General features: G+C 40.2%; 4 protein-coding genes across 8 annotated transcripts in view; 2 read left to right on the top strand and 2 right to left on the bottom strand.

Annotated features, from left to right (window-relative positions):
• Rpl30 (ribosomal protein L30) overlaps positions 1-23,526 on the top strand; it is a 191,866-nt gene that overhangs the window by 132,770 nt on the left and 35,570 nt on the right. The gene's annotated exons all lie outside the window — the stretch shown is intronic.
• On the top strand, positions 13,313-15,095 carry LOC143377567 (RNA pseudouridylate synthase domain-containing protein 1). Of its 2 annotated transcripts, XM_076828993.1 has the most exons (5): positions 13,313-13,485; positions 13,568-13,853; positions 13,921-14,164; positions 14,237-14,513; positions 14,579-15,095. In XM_076828993.1, exons 2-5 carry the CDS (start codon positions 13,647-13,649, stop codon positions 14,727-14,729), a joined length of 879 nt encoding a protein of 292 aa, XP_076685108.1. In that variant the 5' UTR covers positions 13,313-13,485; positions 13,568-13,646; the 3' UTR covers positions 14,730-15,095. The 2 variants fall into 2 exon arrangements, with proteins under 2 accessions (XP_076685108.1, XP_076685106.1); XM_076828991.1 differs by having other exon boundaries at positions 13,313-13,853.
• LOC143377570 (DNA repair protein XRCC3) lies at positions 14,678-16,279 on the bottom strand. Of its 2 annotated transcripts, none has more exons than XM_076828997.1 (5): positions 15,827-16,279; positions 15,547-15,744; positions 15,338-15,468; positions 15,057-15,266; positions 14,678-14,979 (listed from the first exon to the last, which is right to left on the bottom strand). In XM_076828997.1, the coding sequence occupies exons 1-5, from the start codon at positions 15,849-15,851 to the stop codon at positions 14,761-14,763; spliced, it is 783 nt and encodes a 260-aa protein (XP_076685112.1). In that variant the 5' UTR covers positions 15,852-16,279; the 3' UTR covers positions 14,678-14,760. The 2 variants fall into 2 exon arrangements, with proteins under 2 accessions (XP_076685112.1, XP_076685113.1); XM_076828998.1 differs by having other exon boundaries at positions 15,913-16,279.
• Positions 16,339-18,556, bottom strand: Riok1 (RIO kinase 1). Of its 2 annotated transcripts, none has more exons than XR_013087355.1 (5): positions 18,377-18,556; positions 17,289-18,313; positions 16,996-17,207; positions 16,598-16,803; positions 16,339-16,484 (listed from the first exon to the last, which is right to left on the bottom strand). XR_013087355.1 is itself a non-coding variant. In XM_076828982.1 (5 exons), exons 1-5 carry the CDS (start codon positions 18,430-18,432, stop codon positions 16,383-16,385), a joined length of 1,683 nt encoding a protein of 560 aa, XP_076685097.1. In that variant the 5' UTR covers positions 18,433-18,552; the 3' UTR covers positions 16,339-16,382. The 2 variants fall into 2 exon arrangements, 1 of the variants encoding a protein (XP_076685097.1); XM_076828982.1 differs by having other exon boundaries at positions 16,598-16,885; positions 18,377-18,552.

The following is a 23,526-nucleotide window of genomic DNA, read 5'->3' as shown; positions in this document are numbered from 1 at the left end:
GCCCAGGTATCAGGAGAACATGAAGCGAAAGGAGGTATTCTGAATTTCAGCTTCGAAGGCATCCTCGATTCTCTCTCCGGAGACATTACTTAGCGCCACCTCTTTCGACATCATGTTCTCCTGTTACAAAGCCCAATTTTGTGCATTCTGAAAATTTTTGCCAGATTTTGGCCCAGGTATCAGGAGAACATGAAGCGAAAGGAGGTATTCTGAATTTCAGCTTCGAAGGCATCCTCGATTCTCTCTCCGGAGACATTACTTAGCGCCACCTCCTTCGACATCATGTTCTCTTGTTACAAAGCCCAATTTTGTGCATTCTGAAAATTTTTGCCAGATTTTGGCCCAGGTATCAGGAGAACATGAAGCGAAAGGAGGTATTCTGAATTTCAGCTGCGAAGGCATCCTCGATTCTCTCTCCGGAGACATTACTTAGTGCCACCTCCTTCGACATCATGTTCTCTTGTTACAAAGCCCAATTTTGTGCATTCTGAAAATTTTTGCCAGATTTTGGCCCAGGTATCAGGAGAACATGAAGCGAAAGGAGGTATTCTGAATTTCAGCTGCGAAGGCATCCTCGATTCTCTCTCCGGAGACATTACTTAGTGCCACCTCTTTCGACATCATGTTCTCCTGTTACAAAGCCCAGTTTTGTGCATTCTGAAAATTTTTGCCAGATTTTGGCCCAGGTATCAGGAGAACATGAAGCGAAAGGAGGTATTCTGAATTTCAGCTGCGAAGGCATCCTCGATTCTCTCTCCGGAGACATTACTTAGTGCCACCTCCTTCGACATCATGTTCTCCTATTACAAAGCCCAATTTTGTGCATTCTGAAAATTTTTGCCAGATTTAGGCCCAGGTATCAGGAGAACATGAAGCGAAAGGAGGTATTCTGAATTTCAGCTGCGAAGGCATCCTCGATTCTCTCTCCGGAGACATTACTTTGTGCCATCTCTTTCGACAGCATGTTCTCCTGTTACAAAGCCCAGTTTTGTGCATTCTGAAAATTTTTGCCAGATTTTGGCCCAGGTATCAGGAGAACATGAAGCGAAAGGAGGTACTCTGAATTTCAGCTGCGAAGGCATCCTCGATTCTCTCTCCGGAGACATTACTTAGTGCCACCTCCTTCGACATCATGTTCTCCTGTTACAAAGCCCAATTTTGTGCATTCTGAAAATTTTTGCCAGATTTTGGCCCAGGTATCAGGAGAACATGAAGCGAAAGGAGGTATTCTGAATTTCAGCTGCGAAGGCATCCTCGATTCTCTCTCCGGAGACATTACTTTGTGCCATCTCTTTCGACAGCATGTTCTCCTGTTACAAAGCCCAGTTTTGTGCATTCTGAAAATTTTTGCCAGATTTTGGCCCAGGTATCAGGAGAACATGAAGCGAAAAGAGGTATTCTGAATTTCAGCTTCGAAGGCATCCTCGATTCTCTCTCCGAAGACGTTGCTTAGTGCCACCTCTTTCGACGGCATGTTCTCCTGTTACAAAGCCCAATTTTGTGCATTCTGAAAATTTTTGCCAGATTTTGGCCCAGGTATCAGGAGAACATGAAGCGAAAGGAGGTATTCTGAATTTCAGCTTCGAAGGCATCCTCGATTCTCTCTCCGGAGACATTACTTAGCGCCACCTCTTTCGACATCATGTTCTCCTGTTACAAAGCCCAATTTTGTGCATTCTGAAAATTTTTGCCAGATTTTGGCCCAGGTATCAGGAGAACATGAAGCGAAAGGAGGTATTCTGAATTTCAGCTTCGAAGGCATCCTCGATTCTCTCTCCGGAGACATTACTTAGCGCCACCTCCTTCGACATCATGTTCTCTTGTTACAAAGCCCAATTTTGTGCATTCTGAAAATTTTTGCCAGATTTTGGCCCAGGTATCAGGAGAACATGAAGCGAAAGGAGGTATTCTGAATTTCAGCTGCGAAGGCATCCTCGATTCTCTCTCCGGAGACATTACTTAGTGCCACCTCCTTCGACATCATGTTCTCTTGTTACAAAGCCCAATTTTGTGCATTCTGAAAATTTTTGCCAGATTTTGGCCCAGGTATCAGGAGAACATGAAGCGAAAGGAGGTATTCTGAATTTCAGCTGCGAAGGCATCCTCGATTCTCTCTCCGGAGACATTACTTAGTGCCACCTCTTTCGACATCATGTTCTCCTGTTACAAAGCCCAGTTTTGTGCATTCTGAAAATTTTTGCCAGATTTTGGCCCAGGTATCAGGAGAACATGAAGCGAAAGGAGGTATTCTGAATTTCAGCTGCGAAGGCATCCTCGATTCTCTCTCCGGAGACATTACTTAGTGCCACCTCCTTCGACATCATGTTCTCCTATTACAAAGCCCAATTTTGTGCATTCTGAAAATTTTTGCCAGATTTAGGCCCAGGTATCAGGAGAACATGAAGCGAAAGGAGGTATTCTGAATTTCAGCTGCGAAGGCATCCTCGATTCTCTCTCCGGAGACATTACTTTGTGCCATCTCTTTCGACAGCATGTTCTCCTGTTACAAAGCCCAGTTTTGTGCATTCTGAAAATTTTTGCCAGATTTTGGCCCAGGTATCAGGAGAACATGAAGCGAAAGGAGGTATTCTGAATTTCAGCTGCGAAGGCATCCTCGATTCTCTCTCCGGAGACATTACTTAGTGCCACCTCCTTCGACATCATGTTCTCCTGTTACAAAGCCCAATTTTGTGCATTCTGAAAATTTTTGCCAGATTTTGGCCCAGGTATCAGGAGAACATGAAGCGAAAGGAGGTATTCTGAATTTCAGCTGCGAAGGCATCCTCGATTCTCTCTCCGGAGACATTACTTTGTGCCATCTCTTTCGACAGCATGTTCTCCTGTTACAAAGCCCAGTTTTGTGCATTCTGAAAATTTTTGCCAGATTTTGGCCCAGGTATCAGGAGAACATGAAGCGAAAGGAGGTATTCTGAATTTCAGCTGCGAAGGCATCCTCGATTCTCTCTCCGGAGACATTACTTAGTGCCACCTCCTTCGACATCATGTTCTCCTGTTACAAAGCCCAATTTTGTGCATTCTGAAAATTTTTGCCAGATTTTGGCCCAGGTATCAGGAGAACATGAAGCGAAAGGAGGTATTCTGAATTTCAGCTGCGAAGGCATCCTCGATTCTCTCTCCGGAGACATTACTTAGTGCCACCTCCTTCGACATCATGTTCTCTTGTTACAAAGCCCAATTTTGTGCATTCTGAAAATTTTTGCCAGATTTTGGCCCAGGTATCAGGAGAACATGAAGCGAAAGGAGGTATTCTGAATTTCAGCTGCGAAGGCATCCTCGATTCTCTCTCCGGAGACATTACTTAGTGCCACCTCTTTCGACATCATGTTCTCCTGTTACAAAGCCCAGTTTTGTGCATTCTGAAAATTTTTGCCATATTTTGGCCCAGGTATCAGGAGAACATGAAGCGAAAGGAGGTATTCTGAATTTCAGCTGCGAAGGCATCCTCGATTCTCTCTCCGGAGACATTACTTAGTGCCACCTCTTTCGACATCATGTTCTCCTGTTACAAAGCCCAGTTTTGTGCATTCTGAAAATTTTTGCCATATTTTGGCCCAGGTATCAGGAGAACATGAAGCGAAAGGAGGTATTCTGAATTTCAGCTGCGAAGGCATCCTCGATTCTCTCTCCGGAGACATTACTTAGTGCCACCTCTTTCGACATCATGTTCTCCTGTTACAAAGCCCAGTTTTGTGCATTCTGAAAATTTTTGCCATATTTTGGCCCAGGTATCAGGAGAACATGAAGCGAAAGGAGGTATTCTGAATTTCAGCTGCGAAGGCATCCTCGATTCTCTCTCCGGAGACATTACTTAGTGCCACCTCCTTCGACATCATGTTCTCCTATTACAAAGCCCAATTTTGTGCATTCTGAAAATTTTTGCCAGATTTTGGCCCAGGTATCAGGAGAACATGAAGCGAAAGGAGGTATTCTGAATTTCAGCTGCGAAGGCATCCTCGATTCTCTCTCCGGACACATTACTTTGTGCCATCTCTTTCGACAGCATGTTCTCCTGTTACAAAGCCCAGTTTTGTGCATTCTGAAAATTTTTGCCAGATTTTGGCCCAGGTATCAGGAGAACATGAAGCGAAAGGAGGTATTCTGAATTTCAGCTGCGAAGGCATCCTCGATTCTCTCTCCGGAGACATTACTTAGTGCCACCTCCTTCGACATCATGTTCTCCTGTTACAAAGCCCAATTTTGTGCATTCTGAAAATTTTTGCCAGATTTTGGCCCAGGTATCAGGAGAACATGAAGCGAAAGGAGGTATTCTGAATTTCAGCTGCGAAGGCATCCTCGATTCTCTCTCCGGAGACATTACTTTGTGCCATCTCTTTCGACAGCATGTTCTCCTGTTACAAAGCCCAGTTTTGTGCATTCTGAAAATTTTTGCCAGATTTTGGCCCAGGTATCAGGAGAACATGAAGCGAAAGGAGGTATTCTGAATTTCAGCTGCGAAGGCATCCTCGATTCTCTCTCCGGAGACATTACTTAGTGCCACCTCTTTCGACATCATGTTCTCCTGTTACAAAGCCCAGTTTTGTGCATTCTGAAAATTTTTGCCAGATTTTGGCCCAGGTATCAGGAGAACATGAAGCGAAAGGAGGTATTCTGAATTTCAGCTGCGAAGGCATCCTCGATTCTCTCTCCGGAGACATTACTTTGTGCCATCTCTTTCGACAGCATGTTCTCCTGTTACAAAGCCCAGTTTTGTGCATTCTGAAAATTTTTGCCAGATTTTGGCCCAGATATCAGGAGAACATGAAGCGAAAGGAGGTATTCTGAATTTCAGCTGCGAAGGCATCCTCGATTCTCTCTCCGAAGACGTTACTTAGTGCCACCTCTTTCGACATCATGTTCTCCTGTTACAAAGCCCAATTTTGTGCATTCTGGAAATTTTCGCCAGATTTTGGCCAATATATCAGGAGAACATGAAGTGGAAAGAGGTATACTAAAGGGTATAGCCGGTTAAGATGATAAAATGTGTCCTTGAACCGAATTCGACTCACGATGAATCATTCGAAAGCTTATTAAAAAAGAAACAGTTGTGGCAATTTTCAACTTCGTATCTCCACCCGGAGGGTAGTAAAGGGCAAAAATAGGAAATCAGGTTTTTGCCGAATTTCTCCTATACTAGGGGATGAAAAATTTTGAAAAAAATCAGAGGCATTTCTGTTATCGGGGCACATATTAGAGAATTGTTTCAGATTTTTAAATTGAAAAACGAAGCTGTGAAAAATAAAAAACGCCAAAAAATGCTGAAAAATGTCGATTGTGTATCGAAGCAGGCTTGGCACTATAATTATATTTTTACTGTAAGTACGTATGATTGTTACTATTGTCCTGAATTTTTTTTCAGATTTTTCAATTGAAAAACCAAGCCGTGAAAACTAAAAAACGCCAAAAATTGCTGAAAAATGCCGATTATGTATCGAAGCATGCTTAACACTATAATTATATTTTTACTGTAAGTACGTATGATTGTTACTATTGTCCTGAATTTTTTTCAGATTTTTCAAGTGAAAAACCAAGCCGTGAAAAATAAAAAACGCCAAAAAATGCTGAAAAATGCCGATTGTGCATCGAAGCATGCTTGGCACTATAATTATATTTTTACTGTAAGTACGTATGATTATTACTATTGTCCTGAATTTTTTTCAGATTTTTCAATTGAAAAACCAAGCCGTGAAAACTAAAAAACGCCAAAAATTGCTGAAAAATGCCGATTATGTATCGAAGCATGCTTAGCACTATAATTATATTTTTACTGTAAGTACGTATGATTGTTACTATTGTCCTGAATTTTTTTCAGATTTTTCAAGTGAAAAACCAAGCCGTGAAAAATAAAAAACGCCAAAAAATGCTGAAAAATGCCGATTGTGCATCGAAGCATGCTTGGCACTATAATTATATTTTTACTGTAAGTACGTATGATTATTACTATTGTCCTGAATTTTTTTCAGATTTTTCAATTGAAAAACCAAGCCGTGAAAACTAAAAAACGCCAAAAATTGCTGAAAAATGCCGATTGTGTATCGAACCAGGCTTGGCACTATAATTATATTTTTACTGTAAGTACGTATGATTGTCACTATTGTCCTGAATTTTTTTCAGATTTTTCAAGTGAAAAACCAAGCCGTGAAAAATAAAAAACGCCAAAAAATGCTGAAAAATGCCGATTGTGCATCGAAGCATGCTTGGCACTATAATTATATTTTTACTGTAAGTACGTATGATTGTCACTATTGTCCTGAATTTTTTTCAGATTTTTCAATTGAAAAACCAAGCCGTGAAAATTAAAAAACGCCAAAAATTGCTGAAAAATGCCGATTATGTATCGAAGCATGCTTAGCACTATAATTATATTTTTACTGTAAGTACGTATGATTGTTACTATTGTCCTGAATTTTTTTCAGATTTTTCAAGTGAAAAACCAAGCCGTGAAAAATAAAAAACGCCAAAAAATGCTGAAAAATGCCGATTGTGCATCGAAGCATGCTTGGCACTATAATTATATTTTTACTGTAAGTACGTATGATTATTACTATTGTCCTGAATTTTTTTCAGATTTTTCAATTGAAAAACCAAGCCGTGAAAACTAAAAAACGCCAAAAATTGCTGAAAAATGCCGATTGTGTATCGAACCAGGCTTGGCACTATAATTATATTTTTACTGTAAGTACGTATGATTGTCACTATTGTCCTGAATTTTTTTTCAGATTTTTCAATTCGGTGCGCCGCAGTTAAAAAATTTGAAACCGATTTTTTCGTCGTTTTTTCCGTGTCAGAGTAACTTATACGTCAATTGCTTCATGAAATAAGTGTTTTATGCGATCTTCAATGTTTATGCGTACAGCAAAACATCATAGGAATTAAAGAAACTGAAAAAACCGAATCATTTGAAACTGTTATGCCCCTGACATTACTCTGACACGGAAAGAACGACGAAAAAATTGGTTTTTAATTTTTTTAACTGCGGCGCAACAAATTGAAAAATCTGAAAAAAATTCAGGACAATAGTAACAATCATACGTACTTACAGTAAAAATATAATCATAGTGCCAAGCATGCTTCGATGCACAATCGGCATTTTTCAGCATTTTTTGGCGTTTTTTATTTTTCACAGCTTGGTTTTTCAATTGCAAAATCTGAAAAAAATTCAGGACAATAGTAACAATCATACGTACTTACAGTAAAAATATAATTATAGTGCCAAGCATGCTTCGATACACAATCGACATTTTTCAGCATTTTTTGGCGTTTTTTATTTTTCACAGCTTGGTTTTTCAATTGCAAAATCTGAAAAAAATTCAGGACAATAGTAACAATCATACGTACTTACAGTAAAAATATAATTATAGTGCCAAGCCTGCTTCGATACACAATCGACATTTTTCAGCATTTTTTGGCGTTTTTTATTTTTCACAGCTTCGTTTTTCAATTTAAAAATCTGAAACAATTCTCTAATATGTGCCCCGATAACAGAAATGCCTCTGATTTTTTTCAAAATTTTTCATCCCCTAGTATAGGAGAAATTCGGCAAAAACCTGATTTCCTATTTTTGCCCTTTACTACCCTCCGGGTGGAGATACGAAGTTGAAAATTGCCACAACTGTTTCTTTTTTAATAAGCTTTCGAATGATTCATCGTGAGTCGAATTCGGTTCAAGGACACATTTTATCATCTTAACCGGCTATACCCTTTAGTATACCTCTTTCCACTTCATGTTCTCCTGATATATTGGCCAAAATCTGGAAAAATTTCCAGAATGCACAAAATTGGGCTTTGTAACAGGAGAACATGATGTCGAAGGAGATGGCACTAAGTAATGTCTCCGGAGAGAGAATCGAGGATGCCTTCGCAGCTGAAATTCAGAATACCTCCTTTCGCTTCATGTTCTCCTGATACCTGGGCCAAAATCTGGCAAAAATTTTCAGAATGCACAAAATTGGGCTTTGTAACAGGAGAACATGATGTCGAAGGAGGTGGCACTAAGTAATGTCTCCGGAGAGAGAATCGAGGATGCCTTCGCAGCTGAAATTCAGAATACCTCCTTTCGCTTCATGTTCTCCTGATACCTGGGCCAAAATCTGGCAAAAATTTTCAGAATGCACAAAACTGGGCTTTGTAACAGGAGAACATGCTGTCGAAAGAGATGGCACAAAGTAATGTCTCCGGAGAGAGAATCGAGGATGCCTTCGCAGCTGAAATTCAGAATACCTCCTTTCGCTTCATGTTCTCCTGATACCTGGGCCAAAATATGGCAAAAATTTTCAGAATGCACAAAACTGGGCTTTGTAACAGGAGAACATGATGTCGAAAGAGGTGGCACTAAGTAATGTCTCCGGAGAGAGAATCGAGGATGCCTTCGCAGCTGAAATTCAGAATACCTCCTTTCGCTTCATGTTCTCCTGATACCTGGGCCAAAATCTGGCAAAAATTTTCAGAATGCACAAAATTGGGCTTTGTAACAGGAGAACATGATGTCGAAGGAGGTGGCACTAAGTAATGTCTCCGGAGAGAGAATCGAGGATGCCTTCGCAGCTGAAATTCAGAATACCTCCTTTCGCTTCATGTTCTCCTGATACCTGGGCCAAAATCTGGCAAAAATTTTCAGAATGCACAAAATTGGGCTTTGTAACAGGAGAACATGATGTCGAAGGAGGTGGCACTAAGTAATGTCTCCGGAGAGAGAATCGAGGATGCCTTCGCAGCTGAAATTCAGAATACCTCCTTTCGCTTCATGTTCTCCTGATACCTGGGCCAAAATCTGGCAAAAATTTTCAGAATGCACAAAATTGGGCTTTGTAACAGGAGAACATGATGTCGAAGGAGGTGGCACTAAGTAATGTCTCCGGAGAGAGAATCGAGGATGCCTTCGCAGCTGAAATTCAGAATACCTCCTTTCGCTTCATGTTCTCCTGATACCTGGGCCAAAACATGGCAAAATTTTTCAGAATGCACAAAACTGGGCTTTGTAACAGGAGAACATGATGTCGAAAGAGGTGGCACTAAGTAATGTCTCCGGAGAGAGAATTGAGGATGCCTTCGCAGCTGAAATTCAGAATACCTCCTTTCGCTTCATGTTCTCCTGATACCTGGGCCAAAATCTGGCAAAAATTTTCAGAATGCACAAAATTGGGCTTTGTAACAGGAGAACATGATGTCGAAGGAGGTGGCACTAAGTAATGTCTCCGGAGAGAGAATCGAGGATGCCTTCGCAGCTGAAATTCAGAATACCTCCTTTCGCTTCATGTTCTCCTGATACCTGGGCCAAAATCTGGCAAAAATTTTCAGAATGCACAAAACTGGGCTTTGTAACAGGAGAACATGCTGTCGAAAGAGATGGCACAAAGTAATGTCTCCGGAGAGAGAATCGAGGATGCCTTCGCAGCTGAAATTCAGAATACCTCCTTTCGCTTCATGTTCTCCTGATACCTGGGCCAAAATATGGCAAAAATTTTCAGAATGCACAAAACTGGGCTTTGTAACAGGAGAACATGATGTCGAAAGAGGTGGCACTAAGTAATGTCTCCGGAGAGAGAATCGAGGATGCCTTCGCAGCTGAAATTCAGAATACCTCCTTTCGCTTCATGTTCTCCTGATACCTGGGCCAAAATCTGGCAAAAATTTTCAGAATGCACAAAATTGGGCTTTGTAACAGGAGAACATGATGTCGAAGGAGGTGGCACTAAGTAATGTCTCCGGAGAGAGAATCGAGGATGCCTTCGCAGCTGAAATTCAGAATACCTCCTTTCGCTTCATGTTCTCCTGATACCTGGGCCAAAATCTGGCAAAAATTTTCAGAATGCACAAAATTGGGCTTTGTAACAGGAGAACATGATGTCGAAGGAGGTGGCACTAAGTAATGTCTCCGGAGAGAGAATCGAGGATGCCTTCGCAGCTGAAATTCAGAATACCTCCTTTCGCTTCATGTTCTCCTGATACCTGCGCCAAAATTTGGCAAAAATTTTCAGAATGCACAAAATTGGGCTTTGTAACAGGAGAACATGATGTCGAAGGAGGTGGCACTAAGTAATGTCTCCGGAGAGAGAATCGAGGATGCCTTCGCAGCTGAAATTCAGAATACCTCCTTTCGCTTCATGTTCTCCTGATACCTGGGCCAAAATCTGGCAAAAATTTTCAGAATGCACAAAACTGGGCTTTGTAACAGGAGAACATGCTGTCGAAAGAGATGGCACAAAGTAATGTCTCCGGAGAGAGAATCGAGGATGCCTTCGCAGCTGAAATTCAGAATACCTCCTTTCGCTTCATGTTCTCCTGATACCTGGGCCAAAATCTGGCAAAAATTTTCAGAATGCACAAAATTGGGCTTTGTAACAGGAGAACATGATGTCGAAGGAGGTGGCACTAAGTAATGTCTCCGGAGAGAGAATCGAGGATGCCTTCGCAGCTGAAATTCAGAATACCTCCTTTCGCTTCATGTTCTCCTGATACCTGGGCCAAAATCTGGCAAAAATTTTCAGAATGCACAAAACTGGGCTTTGTAACAGGAGAACATGCTGTCGAAAGAGATGGCACAAAGTAATGTCTCCGGAGAGAGAATCGAGGATGCCTTCGCAGCTGAAATTCAGAATACCTCCTTTCGCTTCATGTTCTCCTGATACCTGGGCCAAAATATGGCAAAAATTTTCAGAATGCACAAAACTGGGCTTTGTAACAGGAGAACATGATGTCGAAAGAGGTGGCACTAAGTAATGTCTCCGGAGAGAGAATCGAGGATGCCTTCGCAGCTGAAATTCAGAATACCTCCTTTCGCTTCATGTTCTCCTGATACCTGGGCCAAAATCTGGCAAAAATTTTCAGAATGCACAAAATTGGGCTTTGTAACAGGAGAACATGATGTCGAAGGAGGTGGCACTAAGTAATGTCTCCGGAGAGAGAATCGAGGATGCCTTCGCAGCTGAAATTCAGAATACCTCCTTTCGCTTCATGTTCTCCTGATACCTGGGCCAAAATATGGCAAAAATTTTCAGAATGCACAAAACTGGGCTTTGTAACAGGAGAACATGATGTCGAAAGAGGTGGCACTAAGTAATGTCTCCGGAGAGAGAATCGAGGATGCCTTCGCAGCTGAAATTCAGAATACCTCCTTTCGCTTCATGTTCTCCTGATACCTGGGCCAAAATCTGGCAAAAATTTTCAGAATGCACAAAATTGGGCTTTGTAACAGGAGAACATGATGTCGAAGGAGGTGGCACTAAGTAACGTCTTCGGAGAGAGAATCGAGGATGCCTTCGCAGCTGAAATTCAGAATACCTCTTTTCGCTTCATGTTCTCCTGATACCTGGGCCAAAATCTGGCGAAAATTTTCAGATATCTCTAAAATCAAGCTTCGTAACAGGATAACATGACGTGGAAAGAGGTAGCGCAAAATAATGTCTCTGAAGAGAAGTAGAAGCCTTGAACGAAAGTCGATAGAGTTTGAGAGTATTGAATGGCATATTTAAAGTAGTGCTTTAATGCGAAGATTTTTAAAACCACTCTGCGTGGAAGGATCTTTTTAGGTGTTCTTTTTAGCATATCTTTTATATGTGATTTGGAATAGGAAGGAGTAAGTAGTGCTCGTTAAATAAAAAAACTCTTTTACCACTTAACTGCAATTTATTCAAATAAGTGAAATGCAATACAATGAAATGTTACAAGTGTAACTGGGTTAGGTCTGGGTTAGGGGAGGGTTAGGGGTATCCGTTAGGGATTTCTCCACGTAAAAAAAAAAAAAAGGTCTGGGTTAGGGGAGGGTTAGGGGTATCCGTTAGGGATTTCTCCACGTAAAAAAAAGAAAAGGTCTGGGTTAGGTCTGGGTTCGGCTGAAGCAGTATCTTGTGCAAATTTCATATCAATGAACCCAGTCGAAAATGCAGCCGGTTTAACGTCTTCTATGTAAAAATTCCTTACCTGTAAAGCAGAAATATACACGATTAATAATCGCTCTAGTTACAGTATGTGAGATTAGTTACATCGCATTGGCACACTCTAAACTCTAAACATGTCACACATATACAAGCACGCACACACGCACAGCATTTCAACAGATTTCAGAGTAGGTAGTTGCTGAATTGGCCGCTTCTCGTGTCGCACCCAACGTTACCGACTGATTCTAAAATAAGATTACAGTGCTACGAGTGGTAGGAATTAATATTAAATCTTACCGGAAACATAAAATCTAAAACGACTAATTTCAACCAACATGTTGCACAATAAAATTATTCCCTTTACTAATATATTTTCATACGTGACAAAATGTTGTAACGTTTCTCCCATTTTCAATAATAGACGAGTCAAGTTACTAAAAATATTTTTCTTCTTACAGGTTTTAACTTCGGAATATTTCGACGGAATGATGGAAACCTTGATAGTAATCACAAGAAAATAGTGACTTTATATACCTTATACTTTATTGTAACACTGTAAAGGCCTTTTATGCAAATAAAATGAAAGAAACTTGAAACAAACTGTATTATTATTCAGAAATACCGCTAACGTAGAATATTGTAGCATAAGCACATTTCAAGTAATTGAAATGTACAATGGATTTTCTACGTTTACAGTACCAGCCAACTTTCCATTTAAATTTTTATAAGTATAACGGAACAGCTAAGAATTTCTTTCCTTATTCAGAATAGAATACAGAAATAGCAAACAGCTCCCTCTCGCGTTCACCGGGTAATCGTCGATCTATCGGTATTACCATGTCTGTGCAGAAAAAAATGCTGTAATACCGACCTGCCGAATCGGCCAGGTCACGTGACGTGTCTACCCCCTTAAAGTTGCAAATAAGAGGCGTTCGAAAATTCTGCGTCTCTTCGTTAAACAGTCATTGTCTCGAAACATCTGCGCCACTTCTCGCTCTTTGATTTGCTCTCCGGAGACGTTACTTTGTGCCATCTCTTTCGACGGTGAAGCTATCGACAGCTATCGCTTCAGTTTTGCTATGAATCCTCGTTGGCAGTCCTCCCGAGTAGGCGCTATCTCGTATCTACTACCTCAACTAAATTTGTCACGTGACTTGCTATGTATTATCGCCAATATGGCGGAACTCTGATTTGGGAATGTAGTCACGAGTTTTCGTTTTCCGTTCTTATATGAGCAGATTTTGGTCTGGGAGAGGTCTCATTCGAAAGAAGAAGATTCAATGCGGAGCGCTCTGCTCACCGTTTGAGTCACAAAACTCTTTTAGTGACCTAAAAATGCTTGGATTCTGCGGGTATATTTTGTCGACTTTTGCTTTACTTTGGACACTGATATTATTACATATCAACACAATCTCGTTGAACCATGAGCAGAGCACTCCGCATTGAAGCTTCCTCTTTCGAATGAGACCTCGCCCAGCCCCAAATCTGCTCATATAAGGACGAAAAACGAAAAATCCCGAACCCATGTTTCGGGCCAGATTGTGTCGGTATACAGCGCGCTGCATTACCCGTGTCTACCCCCTTAAGAACGGTAAATGGACAAAATTGTTGCAGAAGATAATCGCGCATCTACCACGGGTTTATTTTTATAATTAATAATGGTGTCTAAATAGTGTCCCACCAGTGTCAGGGAACAGATAGACACTTTTAACAACCAAAAGTCATCGCTGCTAGTCAGAGTTAATCTACGAAATGAATATAAATGAAGTGCTGTATAATTGTAGCGTGCTCATTGCGAAGCTGACACGGATACTTGTAATGTGGTTGAAATTTCAATTGAAAGACCTCGTACGAAGTAGGTGGAAGAATTACGTAGATGTACTGTATCATAGTGAGAATTTCATAGTAGTTTCCAAACCTTACGACATGTACATCAACAGCAATAATCCTGAGAGAAAGGTATACGGAGATTATTCATGAGTTACAAAGAAACGCTTGTTACACTGACGAACGCTCTAATTTTTAGGACACCCTTCAATCCGAATTAAAGAGGATTCTACCAGATCTAGCTAACCCGAGTTTATTTCACGAATTCCATTTTGTACATAGATTAGATTATGCCACCAGCGGAATTATATGCATCGCGTTAAATAAAAAAGCAGCGAGAGCCGCTTCGAGCGCATTCGAAACACGAACCACTAGGAAATATTATTTGGCCTTGCTTCACGGGCACGTCGATGAACCTTACATTGTTATAGATAAAGCAATTGGTGGGAAATTAAATAGACATTTTAATTGGAGTCACGTTAGGGCTTTCATTCATGATAATGTTTCTTTTGCAGGAGTCGATACAAGAGAAAAGAATGGAAACCATAAAATGTGCACTGGTGACAATATCTTCTGCGAGAAGCCAAGGAAGTCTTGCACGGTACTCGTAGTGTTGGAGCATGGTTTTAGAAATGGGAAACCAGCTACTAAAGTATTATTATGCCCTGCGACTGGTAGACGGCATCAGCTTAGGGTTCATTGCTCCCATATCGGTCATACGGTGATTGGGGACTACACGTACAGCGAAAGGAAAGATGTGGAGCCTCATCGGACATTTCTGCATTCCTTCAGGTATTCTACTAGCACCTCTATGGTACCATACACCTTTAAGCTTATGTTTATGTTCATTCTTTAAGGTTGATATTGAATAATGATATGGAGAACTTGGATGTAAGGAGCGCAGATCCGTTTCAAGCTTCCGATCCAAGGAATCGATGGGCACCGACAAATGTTGCTAGAGTCTTAGACGAAAATATATTTTCTGACATTTATAATCTTATACAGTGAGAGTAACATGTTAATTGTTTAGCACCGCATTTCATAGTACTGGATCAATGGCCGTAACTCCAGATCCTTGTATTTGGAACGGAACAATTATTTCTGGTAAATTTGACGACAATCTGACAGAAGCATACCTATGGGAATTTATTCTATAAAACTGTATGGAGCTAGTCATCATGCTCGACCATGTTATTCCTAGGGCTGGTCGTTCGCTCAAATTATCATTAAGCACGTGATTATATATAGTCGCCGTTACCTATGTACAAGTTTCCTTTGAAAAGTATTCATAAAGCAGAATAATTGATATTGCGATGAAAGTTTATATCGTTTTACCTGATTAATACAAATTATACAGAGATCGTTTTTACATAACTTATGCAATTGTTGTCCAATTATTCTTAAGCTTTTTGACCTATTTTGAGAAACAGTCTTCCATTCTTCTACCCTGTACGGAGCGGCAATCGAGTCTACGACTATTAGACCTATCTTGCGCATGGACATTAATATCGGAATTCTATGGCACAGACATACTTCCAATTCCTCCTATAAAGGAATGAAATTGAATTATTATATTTATACAATCTCAGAATTGACGTGCAAAGAATTAAGATTACAATGGTTGAGACATGTTCCACGAATATGATGTCGCCGTTTATACCAAATTTTTTTGTGACCTCTAACTTTTGTATTAACTCTTGTAATCGTCTTGATGGGAAACCAGATTCAGTACAAATGTATACAGCACCTGTATCGCATATTAAAGAAAAGTACTTTGTGTAAATCGAGTGGCAGGAAATTTGTGTGCCTGGATATTAATTTATACCAGCAGCAAATCCATTCTCTGTTACAGGTAATTGAACAGTCAAGCATAATTGTAAAGCCAGCTGAGTTTTTCCTGTACTGGCACCTCCATAAATTTGTGTGATCCCACGTGTACTGATACCACCTCGGAGCAACGCATCAAACTTGGGGCAGCCCGTAGTGAGAAACTTCTCACCATTCTTCATTACTGTTGCGCTCACTGATTTCATGAAACAGTATCTAAACGTTATACTATGTAATGTTGAAAACAATCCTAGCAGAACTGTTACGCAACAAAATACTTATTCGTCGGTGTACATAGATCATGTTTTTCTATTTTGACAATTCATATTATTTATGGAAAATGTAATTATATTTGACATAATACCAAAGTAGTCCTCCATAATTCCTATCGTTTACTTATCAACACAATTCAAATTTTTTCAGGTTATGGACGAACAAACGCTGCTGCCATCTAATGACGATATCGGTGTACTAAAAAAACCCATTCAATGAGTGCAGTGGAACAGAATTTGTTTTATTTCTTTGCATTCTCGGGATGTACATTGTTTATACAGACGTTCTAATTTATTATACAATTCTATCTTTGCAAATTGTTTAAATCCTCCATAATGCAAATTTATAAATAATTCTTCCCCCTGCACAAATTGAATGGAGCTTCTTAGTTCACAGGTTCCACCGCTAGATGGCACGAACTGCAAAATGCGCGCCAAATTACGAACACGCATATAGGCCTGTGATGTGCCTGAATGCTTCATATATATATATATAAAATACGAACACGTATAGCAGATTTGTTTTATACAGTTTATATCCATTTTAAATCAATTTCATCTATTATTTTTTCTTCAGGATTTTCTCCTTTCGTTTTTTTATATGTTTCTTTGTTTTCGTCTTCCTTTTTTCGGCTCGTTGTTCCTTCACCGCTTTTTTCCGTGCCTGAAGTTAAATGTATTGTTCTCATTACGTGGTACATTGTTTGAATGAGTGTAAAAATATACATAAACATTCGGAAAGAAAAGGAAACGAAAGGACAGAAGTAACTACATTACCTTCCTACTTTCTGGACTTTCGTTCCGAGGTCTAGCTGAAGTCACAAATTTTGATTCATTTTCTTCTAGACATTCTTCTTCGCTACTTTCATCCTGTTCGGAATTATCAGTTCCGTCAGTTGAATCGTCTTCGTCGCTCCCATCCTTGGCCTTCTTACTGTCTTTAGCGAGAATTTCGGGAGTATCAATGGGCTTTGATAAGTCCGCTTTTAAACCAACAAGGGTTTTATATATCAAATCCTCTTTTCCAGATTTAGCAAGCTTTATGTCACGCTCAATATCAATCACCTAAACACGCTTATATTAAAATTTATACCTGCGAAGATTAATATACATATACAAGTTCGCATGTATAGCATATTACGTATATGTACATATTCGACTGTTCTGTAAAATACCTGCGTCAAATTTTGGGGGATATAAGCTTGCTTAAAAACTTGATCTTCTATTTGTTGTGTCGGATCGAATTCTTGCTCATTTTCTTGTGTCATTTGCTCTGATATTGCATCCAAATACGAATCCATATTGTCTTCGGTTACTGTCGGATCTGTTATGAAATCAAATAATGACTTCACAGACATCACACCTACGTCATTCTTCTTAAAAAATTCTGCAAATATAGTTCACATATGTTAACAATAGTGCATGATATTGATAATGTTGCTATGGGAGATTTCGGGTCTATTTTTACCAGTGATATTTGTGCAATCCTTTCTAAGAAATTCAAGCGCCATAGGGTGATCGTGTTCAACCGCCTGAGATACATCAATTATAACTATAGATCCATCGTAATACAGCATATTATATTCACTTAAGTCAGCATGAACAAGCTTGCATTTATTATATAATCTCCACATTATTTCGACACATTCTCTGTATAATTTCCTTGGTTTAGAAGATGTGAGAACGACGTCTTTTAATTTAGGCGATGGCCAGCCATCGCTACCTATGAAATCCATTAGCAGTACGTGGCTACGCAATAAGATCGGTTTCGGAGCGTACACTCCTCCTTGCTGAAGACGTATCAAATTCCGAAATTCTTTTTCAGCCCATGTTCGTACCATTTTACGTGGATTATGACGACAATATCCATGACGAAAACGAAATTCACCGGTGACATATTTGTCTCGATCCTTGAATTGCAAAATTGATGTTTTGTATATTTTTATCGCAAATTCTACTCTTGTCTTCGAGGTCGCATGATACACGTTAGCCTCCTTCCCTGTTGAGATGCACCCATTAATTTCTGCAATTATACCTTGATTTAACAGTTTAAACAGTATCATTCTTGTACGAGGATCCAAAACTTGCTCAACGGTTGCACGGTCGTGCTTGTCTTTCGTACGAAACCTGTCCTTTTCCACGCGCTTGTCATTTTCGATAAGAAGATTAGCTGCGTGTCCTGGCAGAGATGGACCTTCGTATCTTTCGACATTAATTTTATTTGCGTAGCGGCGAAATAACTTATCCGACGGCTGGTAATTAGTAATCTTGTTAGACATACTTTGAGCATTAATAGATCGAGCTTGAACACTTTTTACAATATTCTTTGACCCAACTCTGATTTCATCTACGTCCCAATCGTAATTACTATCATCTAAATCATTGTTGTCGTCGATACCATCTTCTTCCTCTTCGCTATTTGAAATATGTATCTTATTCATATCTTTGGGAAGTTCGGAATGAAACAATGGTAGTCCTTTACAAGTCTCTAACCTATAATGAAATGTTATGAAAATTATATAAATTAAAATGAATATAATTAAATGACACACATACGGCGCTTCAGCTTCATCAGCATCGCTAAATTGTCCTTCTTCGCTGTGCCCGAACATAATAATAGTCTTCCCTAATGTTCTTTCTTTTCAAATATGTTTCACAATAAGATGAATGTTTCACTACAAAATTATGAATCACGTTTTCTTAAAGTGCCAATGATCAGGTACTGCTATTGTTTATTTAATTCACTTTTTTATCACTAGGTGGCAATCAGGTGAAATTCTACTTAGCTTGATCACAGAAGAGGTATACTTCGTAGATGGTAGCACCAGCATTGGTTCAAATCCAAGCTAGCCCGTAAATGTGGTTTCTGCGTGCACCGTGGGTCGTGCATGCAGATTTCTGTGTTACCGCGGGGTCGTTGTTCAAAAAATTAATTTTTTTAATCAAAGGCCTTCATTCTTGAGATTATGCAGAAACAGAATTTCACTATTTTTCATCGTATCAATATGAAAGTGATTCAGCTGATTAAATTGACGGAAAATAATTTAAATCCAACTACTTTGAACGAAACGGGCTTGCAATTCTGCAAATAATTTTGATGTGAAATATCGTTAATAATTATAGTTCAAATTTGATATCAGTTTGGTGTTCACATCACTAACACGTAGAGGCACGGTACTCTATGAAACACTTTTTGGCAGGCACAGGCACTGACTCTACAATCGCGTTGCACACGATTACAAAATCATTTTCTGTTTTTAAACATCCTTCAGTTTCTGAAAAAGTCTTCTAAGTAACGGGTATATCTGAATAGAATCCTGTTAAATTAAAAGGCCTCCCACATGGTCCAGTAATCGATGAAATTGATGCGCGAATTGAGAAATACACATACAATTTCATCGATTACTGGACCATGTGGGAGGCCTTTTAATTTAACAGGATTCCATTCAGATATACCCGTTACTTAGAAGACTTTTTCAGAAACTGAAGGATGTTTAAAAACAGAAAATGATTTTGTAATCGTGTGCAACGCGATTGTAGAGTCAGTGCCTGTGCCTGCCAAAAAGTGTTTCATAGAGTACCGTGCCTCTACGAATTACCATAAGGTGATAGGTCTATCGTTTTAGCCTATACTTCGCCGATGTTAGTAACTAAGGGGTAGAAACAAGTATCTCACTCATATTTCTCCAAATATTCCTGCAACTATTCACTTACACTAAGTTCAACTAAAACGTATTTATACATTATAAATAATACTACGTGATATGTATAAGCATTAACATTAATGTATCGAACGATTAAACATTGAGAATAAAAGAGAATTCAGTCGGCGCAGAAAATCATTTGCAAATCCAAGGCGAAATGTTACAAATTGCTTGATATCTCGAGTTCTATCGATTATAGTTAATAATAATTTATACTGGGCGGTTAGTGTAAATGTTGTTAACATTATTTGTCACAGCAATAGCCACTGGAATGGATATTTTAGCCGAAAATCCATTTTTGCCGAAGAATTCGCTGGATTTCGCAATTGTAACTAACCGTCGACCTTGTTTTGATCGGGGGACATCATTCCTCGAAGTCTACATAAGGAGCTCACAGATCTTCATGTACTCAGTCGTCGTCGGTCCTCCGGACTTGAAGGACCTCCGGGAACCCTGGAGCTGCCGAGCCACCTGGATCCACTGGACTTCCTGGGGACCTGGTTCTTCCTCCCCCTCCCCCTGGAGCTGCCGAGCCGCCTGGATCAACTGGACTTCCTGGGGACCTGGTTCTTCCTCCCCCTCCCCCCTGGAGCTGCCGAGCCGCCTGGATCCACTGGACTTCCTGGGGACCTGGTTCTTCCTCCCCCTCCCCCCGGAGCTGCCGAACTTGCTGGGGATCTGGTCAGGATTTCAACCCTGGTTCTTCCGCCAGCCTCTCGCCCCTCTGGCCTGGGTTCGTTTATTCGCTTGGTGCTGATGAAATTTTGGGGTTCGGTAAGTCATTTAAAATTTTATTGTTTTGCGAATGTCAAATCTGATTTCTTCGGTCGTTTTCCATCATCTGTCCTATTTCCATGCATACTTTCGATAAATTTGCGCGAGTCGTTCTATTTTCTGTATTTCTTCGATGGGTTTGCATGATTTATTTCATTTTCGTGAATTTCTTCGATGGTTTTCTCTGATTCATTTCATCTCGTCGATGTCTTCGATGGTTTTCCCTGATTCATTTCATGTCTTCGATGGTTTTTCCTGATTTATTTCATCTCGTCGATGTCTTCGATGGTTTTCTCTGATTCATTTCATCTCGTCGATGTCTCCGATGGTTTTTTGTGACTTCTGTCACTCTGTCATGCATCTCATCGATGGGTCTACATTCTCTGCTCTTTCCTTCAAGTACTTATCTCTGCGGTGGTTTTGCATGCTCGTGCGTGCTCTGCTGTTGGTCGAAATTATCTCGATCGTCTCCAACTCAATAAGCTTTTCCTTAATTTCTTTCCAGGCCGACCACACCGTTACTAACATATAGTTGATTGTTTCAGCTTTTAGAGTTCACCGTTACTCGGGGAATGGAGTTAATAACACGATATATTTAACAAGAAACTAGTGCAAAGTGACAGTGAAAGAAGACATCTAAGGAAGCCTAGGCTAATTTATTATAGTATGAAGTATTTAAGGTCCCATGTAAAATTGCCAAGCAGTCACTAAATCATTAACTTTGTTGTTCGTTTATTGGCTCCTCATCTGCGATGAGGAGGTTACCGCTGCTTCCGTTTGCGGAAGCATGTGACTGAGCATGGAATCGGTATGGGTGGATCAGTTTCATCCCTTGGTGTTCTTGTCCAAAGGGAAAAGTTTCGGGCGTAGGGGGTGCACCTTTTGGTACACTGCCTGCGTAAGTCACCCGGTTCGATTACCCAATCTCCGTGTTAGACGGCTTGAGTCAGGTCAAGTGTTTGCTCCTGACGAGTCGCATCGGAGCAACAGGAATCGTCTGGGAGGCGCCGAGCGCTTTTCCCTTTCGACTTGGACAGCAGGGTGGTAGGAACTGCGCCGTCCAATACTTGTTTCACGCTTACCCTTCGCCTTTCCTTCTTTCCTGAATTTCTTTTAATCGAGTGATTGCTTGGCAGTTCCCTAGATTCCATATCTAAACCGAAGGGATCGATGGAACTTTGTTTCCATCCATCTCTTTGGTTTAGTAGGCTTCATGTACAGGGAGATCGATGGAACTTTGATTCCATCTATCTCCCTATGGGTCTCGAAACGCAGCAACCTCCTCGCGGTGAGACCTGGTAATCGGTGAGAACCGAGCCGATAGCTGCGATTGTCAAATATTCTAGTCGGATATAAGAATTTCTGTAACTTGCAATACTATGGTAGAATGTAAGAATAAAATATGTAACTTAAAATGTTGTTCGATTGTTCCTACCGAACCCCAGAACACGAATATAGTGTTAAGATGGAAGAATAAGTGCAAGTTGGAATATTTCAGCGAGATACTGGAACTGTTGAGTTTTTCACAATTTTTAAAGTCCTCTCTGCTTCAGCATTTTATTGAAATATACAAAGTTACAATTCCTTTGCGAGGTATTCCACGTTACATCATCAAAGCATGTCTTCCACAAATAATGTTGTTGTTTATATAAATTTGTTTTGCGTTAAATAAACCGGAATAGGACAGCAAGGTTAAAAGACGAATGTGATATCGTTTTATTTTCTTCCTCCGTTCTTTTCCGTTGAACGAAATATGTTCATAAGACGATTTTTAAATTGTTACTCTAACAGAAACATTTGTAAATCGCGGGCATTGACTCTCAAAACATAGTTTTACTCGTGCTTAATTCTAGTTCCTACCACGCGTAGCGTTACAATCTGTTTTGAGACTTCACCGGTAACGTTGCATGCGACACTAAAATGGCAAGGGGGTCCTTGGACCCCCTAAACCGGCGACACAAAAATACATTGCTTGATAGGTCTATTCTATACCTCGTCTGTGTTCAAGACTTCTCGATAAAAGAGAGAACTCTGTGGCAACAGCGCGGCAGAGACAGAGAGAACAGAAGATGTGGCAGCTGTGCGTCAAAAGTTCGTCTAAATAGAGTACCTGGAGATGTCACCTATGTGCAAGTTCTTTTTATCGACCGCAGTAGTTTCATTAGGGTCCGTCTGTTTACAAGGGACGTTTCGATCGATTCGGACCATAAGAAAAATGAGATGGTAGCTTTAATCGATTTCAATTAACCAATCATCTGAATTAAAGTTCCGCGGGGTGCATTTTAATTAAAACTAAAATAACTGAAGAATTCAGTAGGTACGTGTGATTTTATTATTATTTTGTGGGAGATGCTTTTAATGAAAATTCAGTGGCAGATGGCAGTACCAACTACGCCTCCTTCCTTCTGTCCGCTGGCTAGGCGCGATACGAATATAACGAGTTCTCGGCATTTTCGCTATTTATCGGGCAACTATTGCACGCGTGCATTCGACCGGGGGACAAAGGCGCGACGTCTTTAGAAATATCTTGCCCTTGTAAAATCCGCGTTACAAAAGCCGCCGTATTTTACACGGGCGGCGATAGGGTGAAGCAGGCAAGGGAATGAAAGGCTCTCGCAGAGATTCGAGTCATTGAAAATAGTAGCCCCGTTGTTGCTGAGAGCATTACTCCCCCTTTGTCGCGGCGAGCCTTTCTTCTTAATAATACTGATATCGGCCATCGTTCAGTCAACGATTTACTTTAAAACATTAATCCCTACTCGAAGAAATTAATTTTTAATTCTCTCCTTCATCATCGGGCCGATGATGATAATTTAAGAAAAATCCAACTTCGCTTCATTTCATGGAAAAAATGGATGATCGCGTGCTAGTAACCTGTAACGGAAAAAATTACTTCAGATATATTCTATTTCTGAGAAAGAATCGTTATAGAAAAATGGTGATTTTTTTTAGTAAATATTACGATTGAAACTGTGGATCGTATTTCGATGTAATTTCATTTTTGTGAAAATTCACTGCTGCGTTCGAAAAGCATTAGAAATCACGGCGATTCCGTTTAAAACCAGAAGGACCGATGCAACTTTCGAAAATTCACGGAAATTACATAATTGCCTTATCTGCTCTCTATTTGCGCAAATACTTCATGCTCGGCAAAGGAAAAACGCGCGAGGTTGAATACATCATGTGACCAGCGTGCATTAAAGTGAAACCGCGTTCTTCGAACGGATT

This window comes from Andrena cerasifolii, chromosome 16 (genome assembly GCF_050908995.1).
Source record: "Andrena cerasifolii isolate SP2316 chromosome 16, iyAndCera1_principal, whole genome shotgun sequence".
Taxonomy (NCBI): domain Eukaryota; kingdom Metazoa; phylum Arthropoda; class Insecta; order Hymenoptera; family Andrenidae; genus Andrena; species Andrena cerasifolii.
The sequence above is the reverse complement of the archived record's forward strand: the minus strand, read 5'-3'. Positions and strand labels throughout refer to the sequence as shown.

Excerpts from the sequence above, each read along its gene's own strand:
- LOC143377567 (XM_076828993.1), top strand. The coding sequence starts at position 13,647 with ATGAATATAAATGAAGTGCTGTATAATTGTAGCGTGCTCATTGCGAAG. Across the intron at positions 13,854-13,920 it reads GCAATAATCCTGAGAGAAAG|GACACCCTTCAATCCGAATT; the intron begins GTATACGGAGAT and ends TCTAATTTTTAG. Across the intron at positions 14,165-14,236 it reads TGTTATAGATAAAGCAATTG|GAGTCGATACAAGAGAAAAG; the intron begins GTGGGAAATTAA and ends TTTCTTTTGCAG.
- LOC143377570 (XM_076828997.1), bottom strand. The coding sequence starts at position 15,851 with ATGATCTATGTACACCGACGAATAA. Across the intron at positions 15,469-15,546 it reads AGAGAATGGATTTGCTGCTG|GTGCTGTATACATTTGTACT; the intron begins GTATAAATTAAT and ends TATGCGATACAG. Across the intron at positions 14,980-15,056 it reads GTATAATTTGTATTAATCAG|GTAACGGCGACTATATATAA; the intron begins GTAAAACGATAT and ends ACTTGTACATAG.
- Riok1 (XM_076828982.1), bottom strand. The coding sequence starts at position 18,432 with ATGTTCGGGCACAGCGAAGAAGGACAATTTAGCGATGCTGATGAAGCT. Across the intron at positions 18,314-18,376 it reads GCTGATGAAGCTGAAGCGCC|GTTAGAGACTTGTAAAGGAC; the intron begins GTATGTGTGTCA and ends ATTTCATTATAG. Across the intron at positions 16,485-16,597 it reads AAAGTCCAGAAAGTAGGAAG|GCACGGAAAAAAGCGGTGAA; the intron begins GTAATGTAGTTA and ends ATTTAACTTCAG.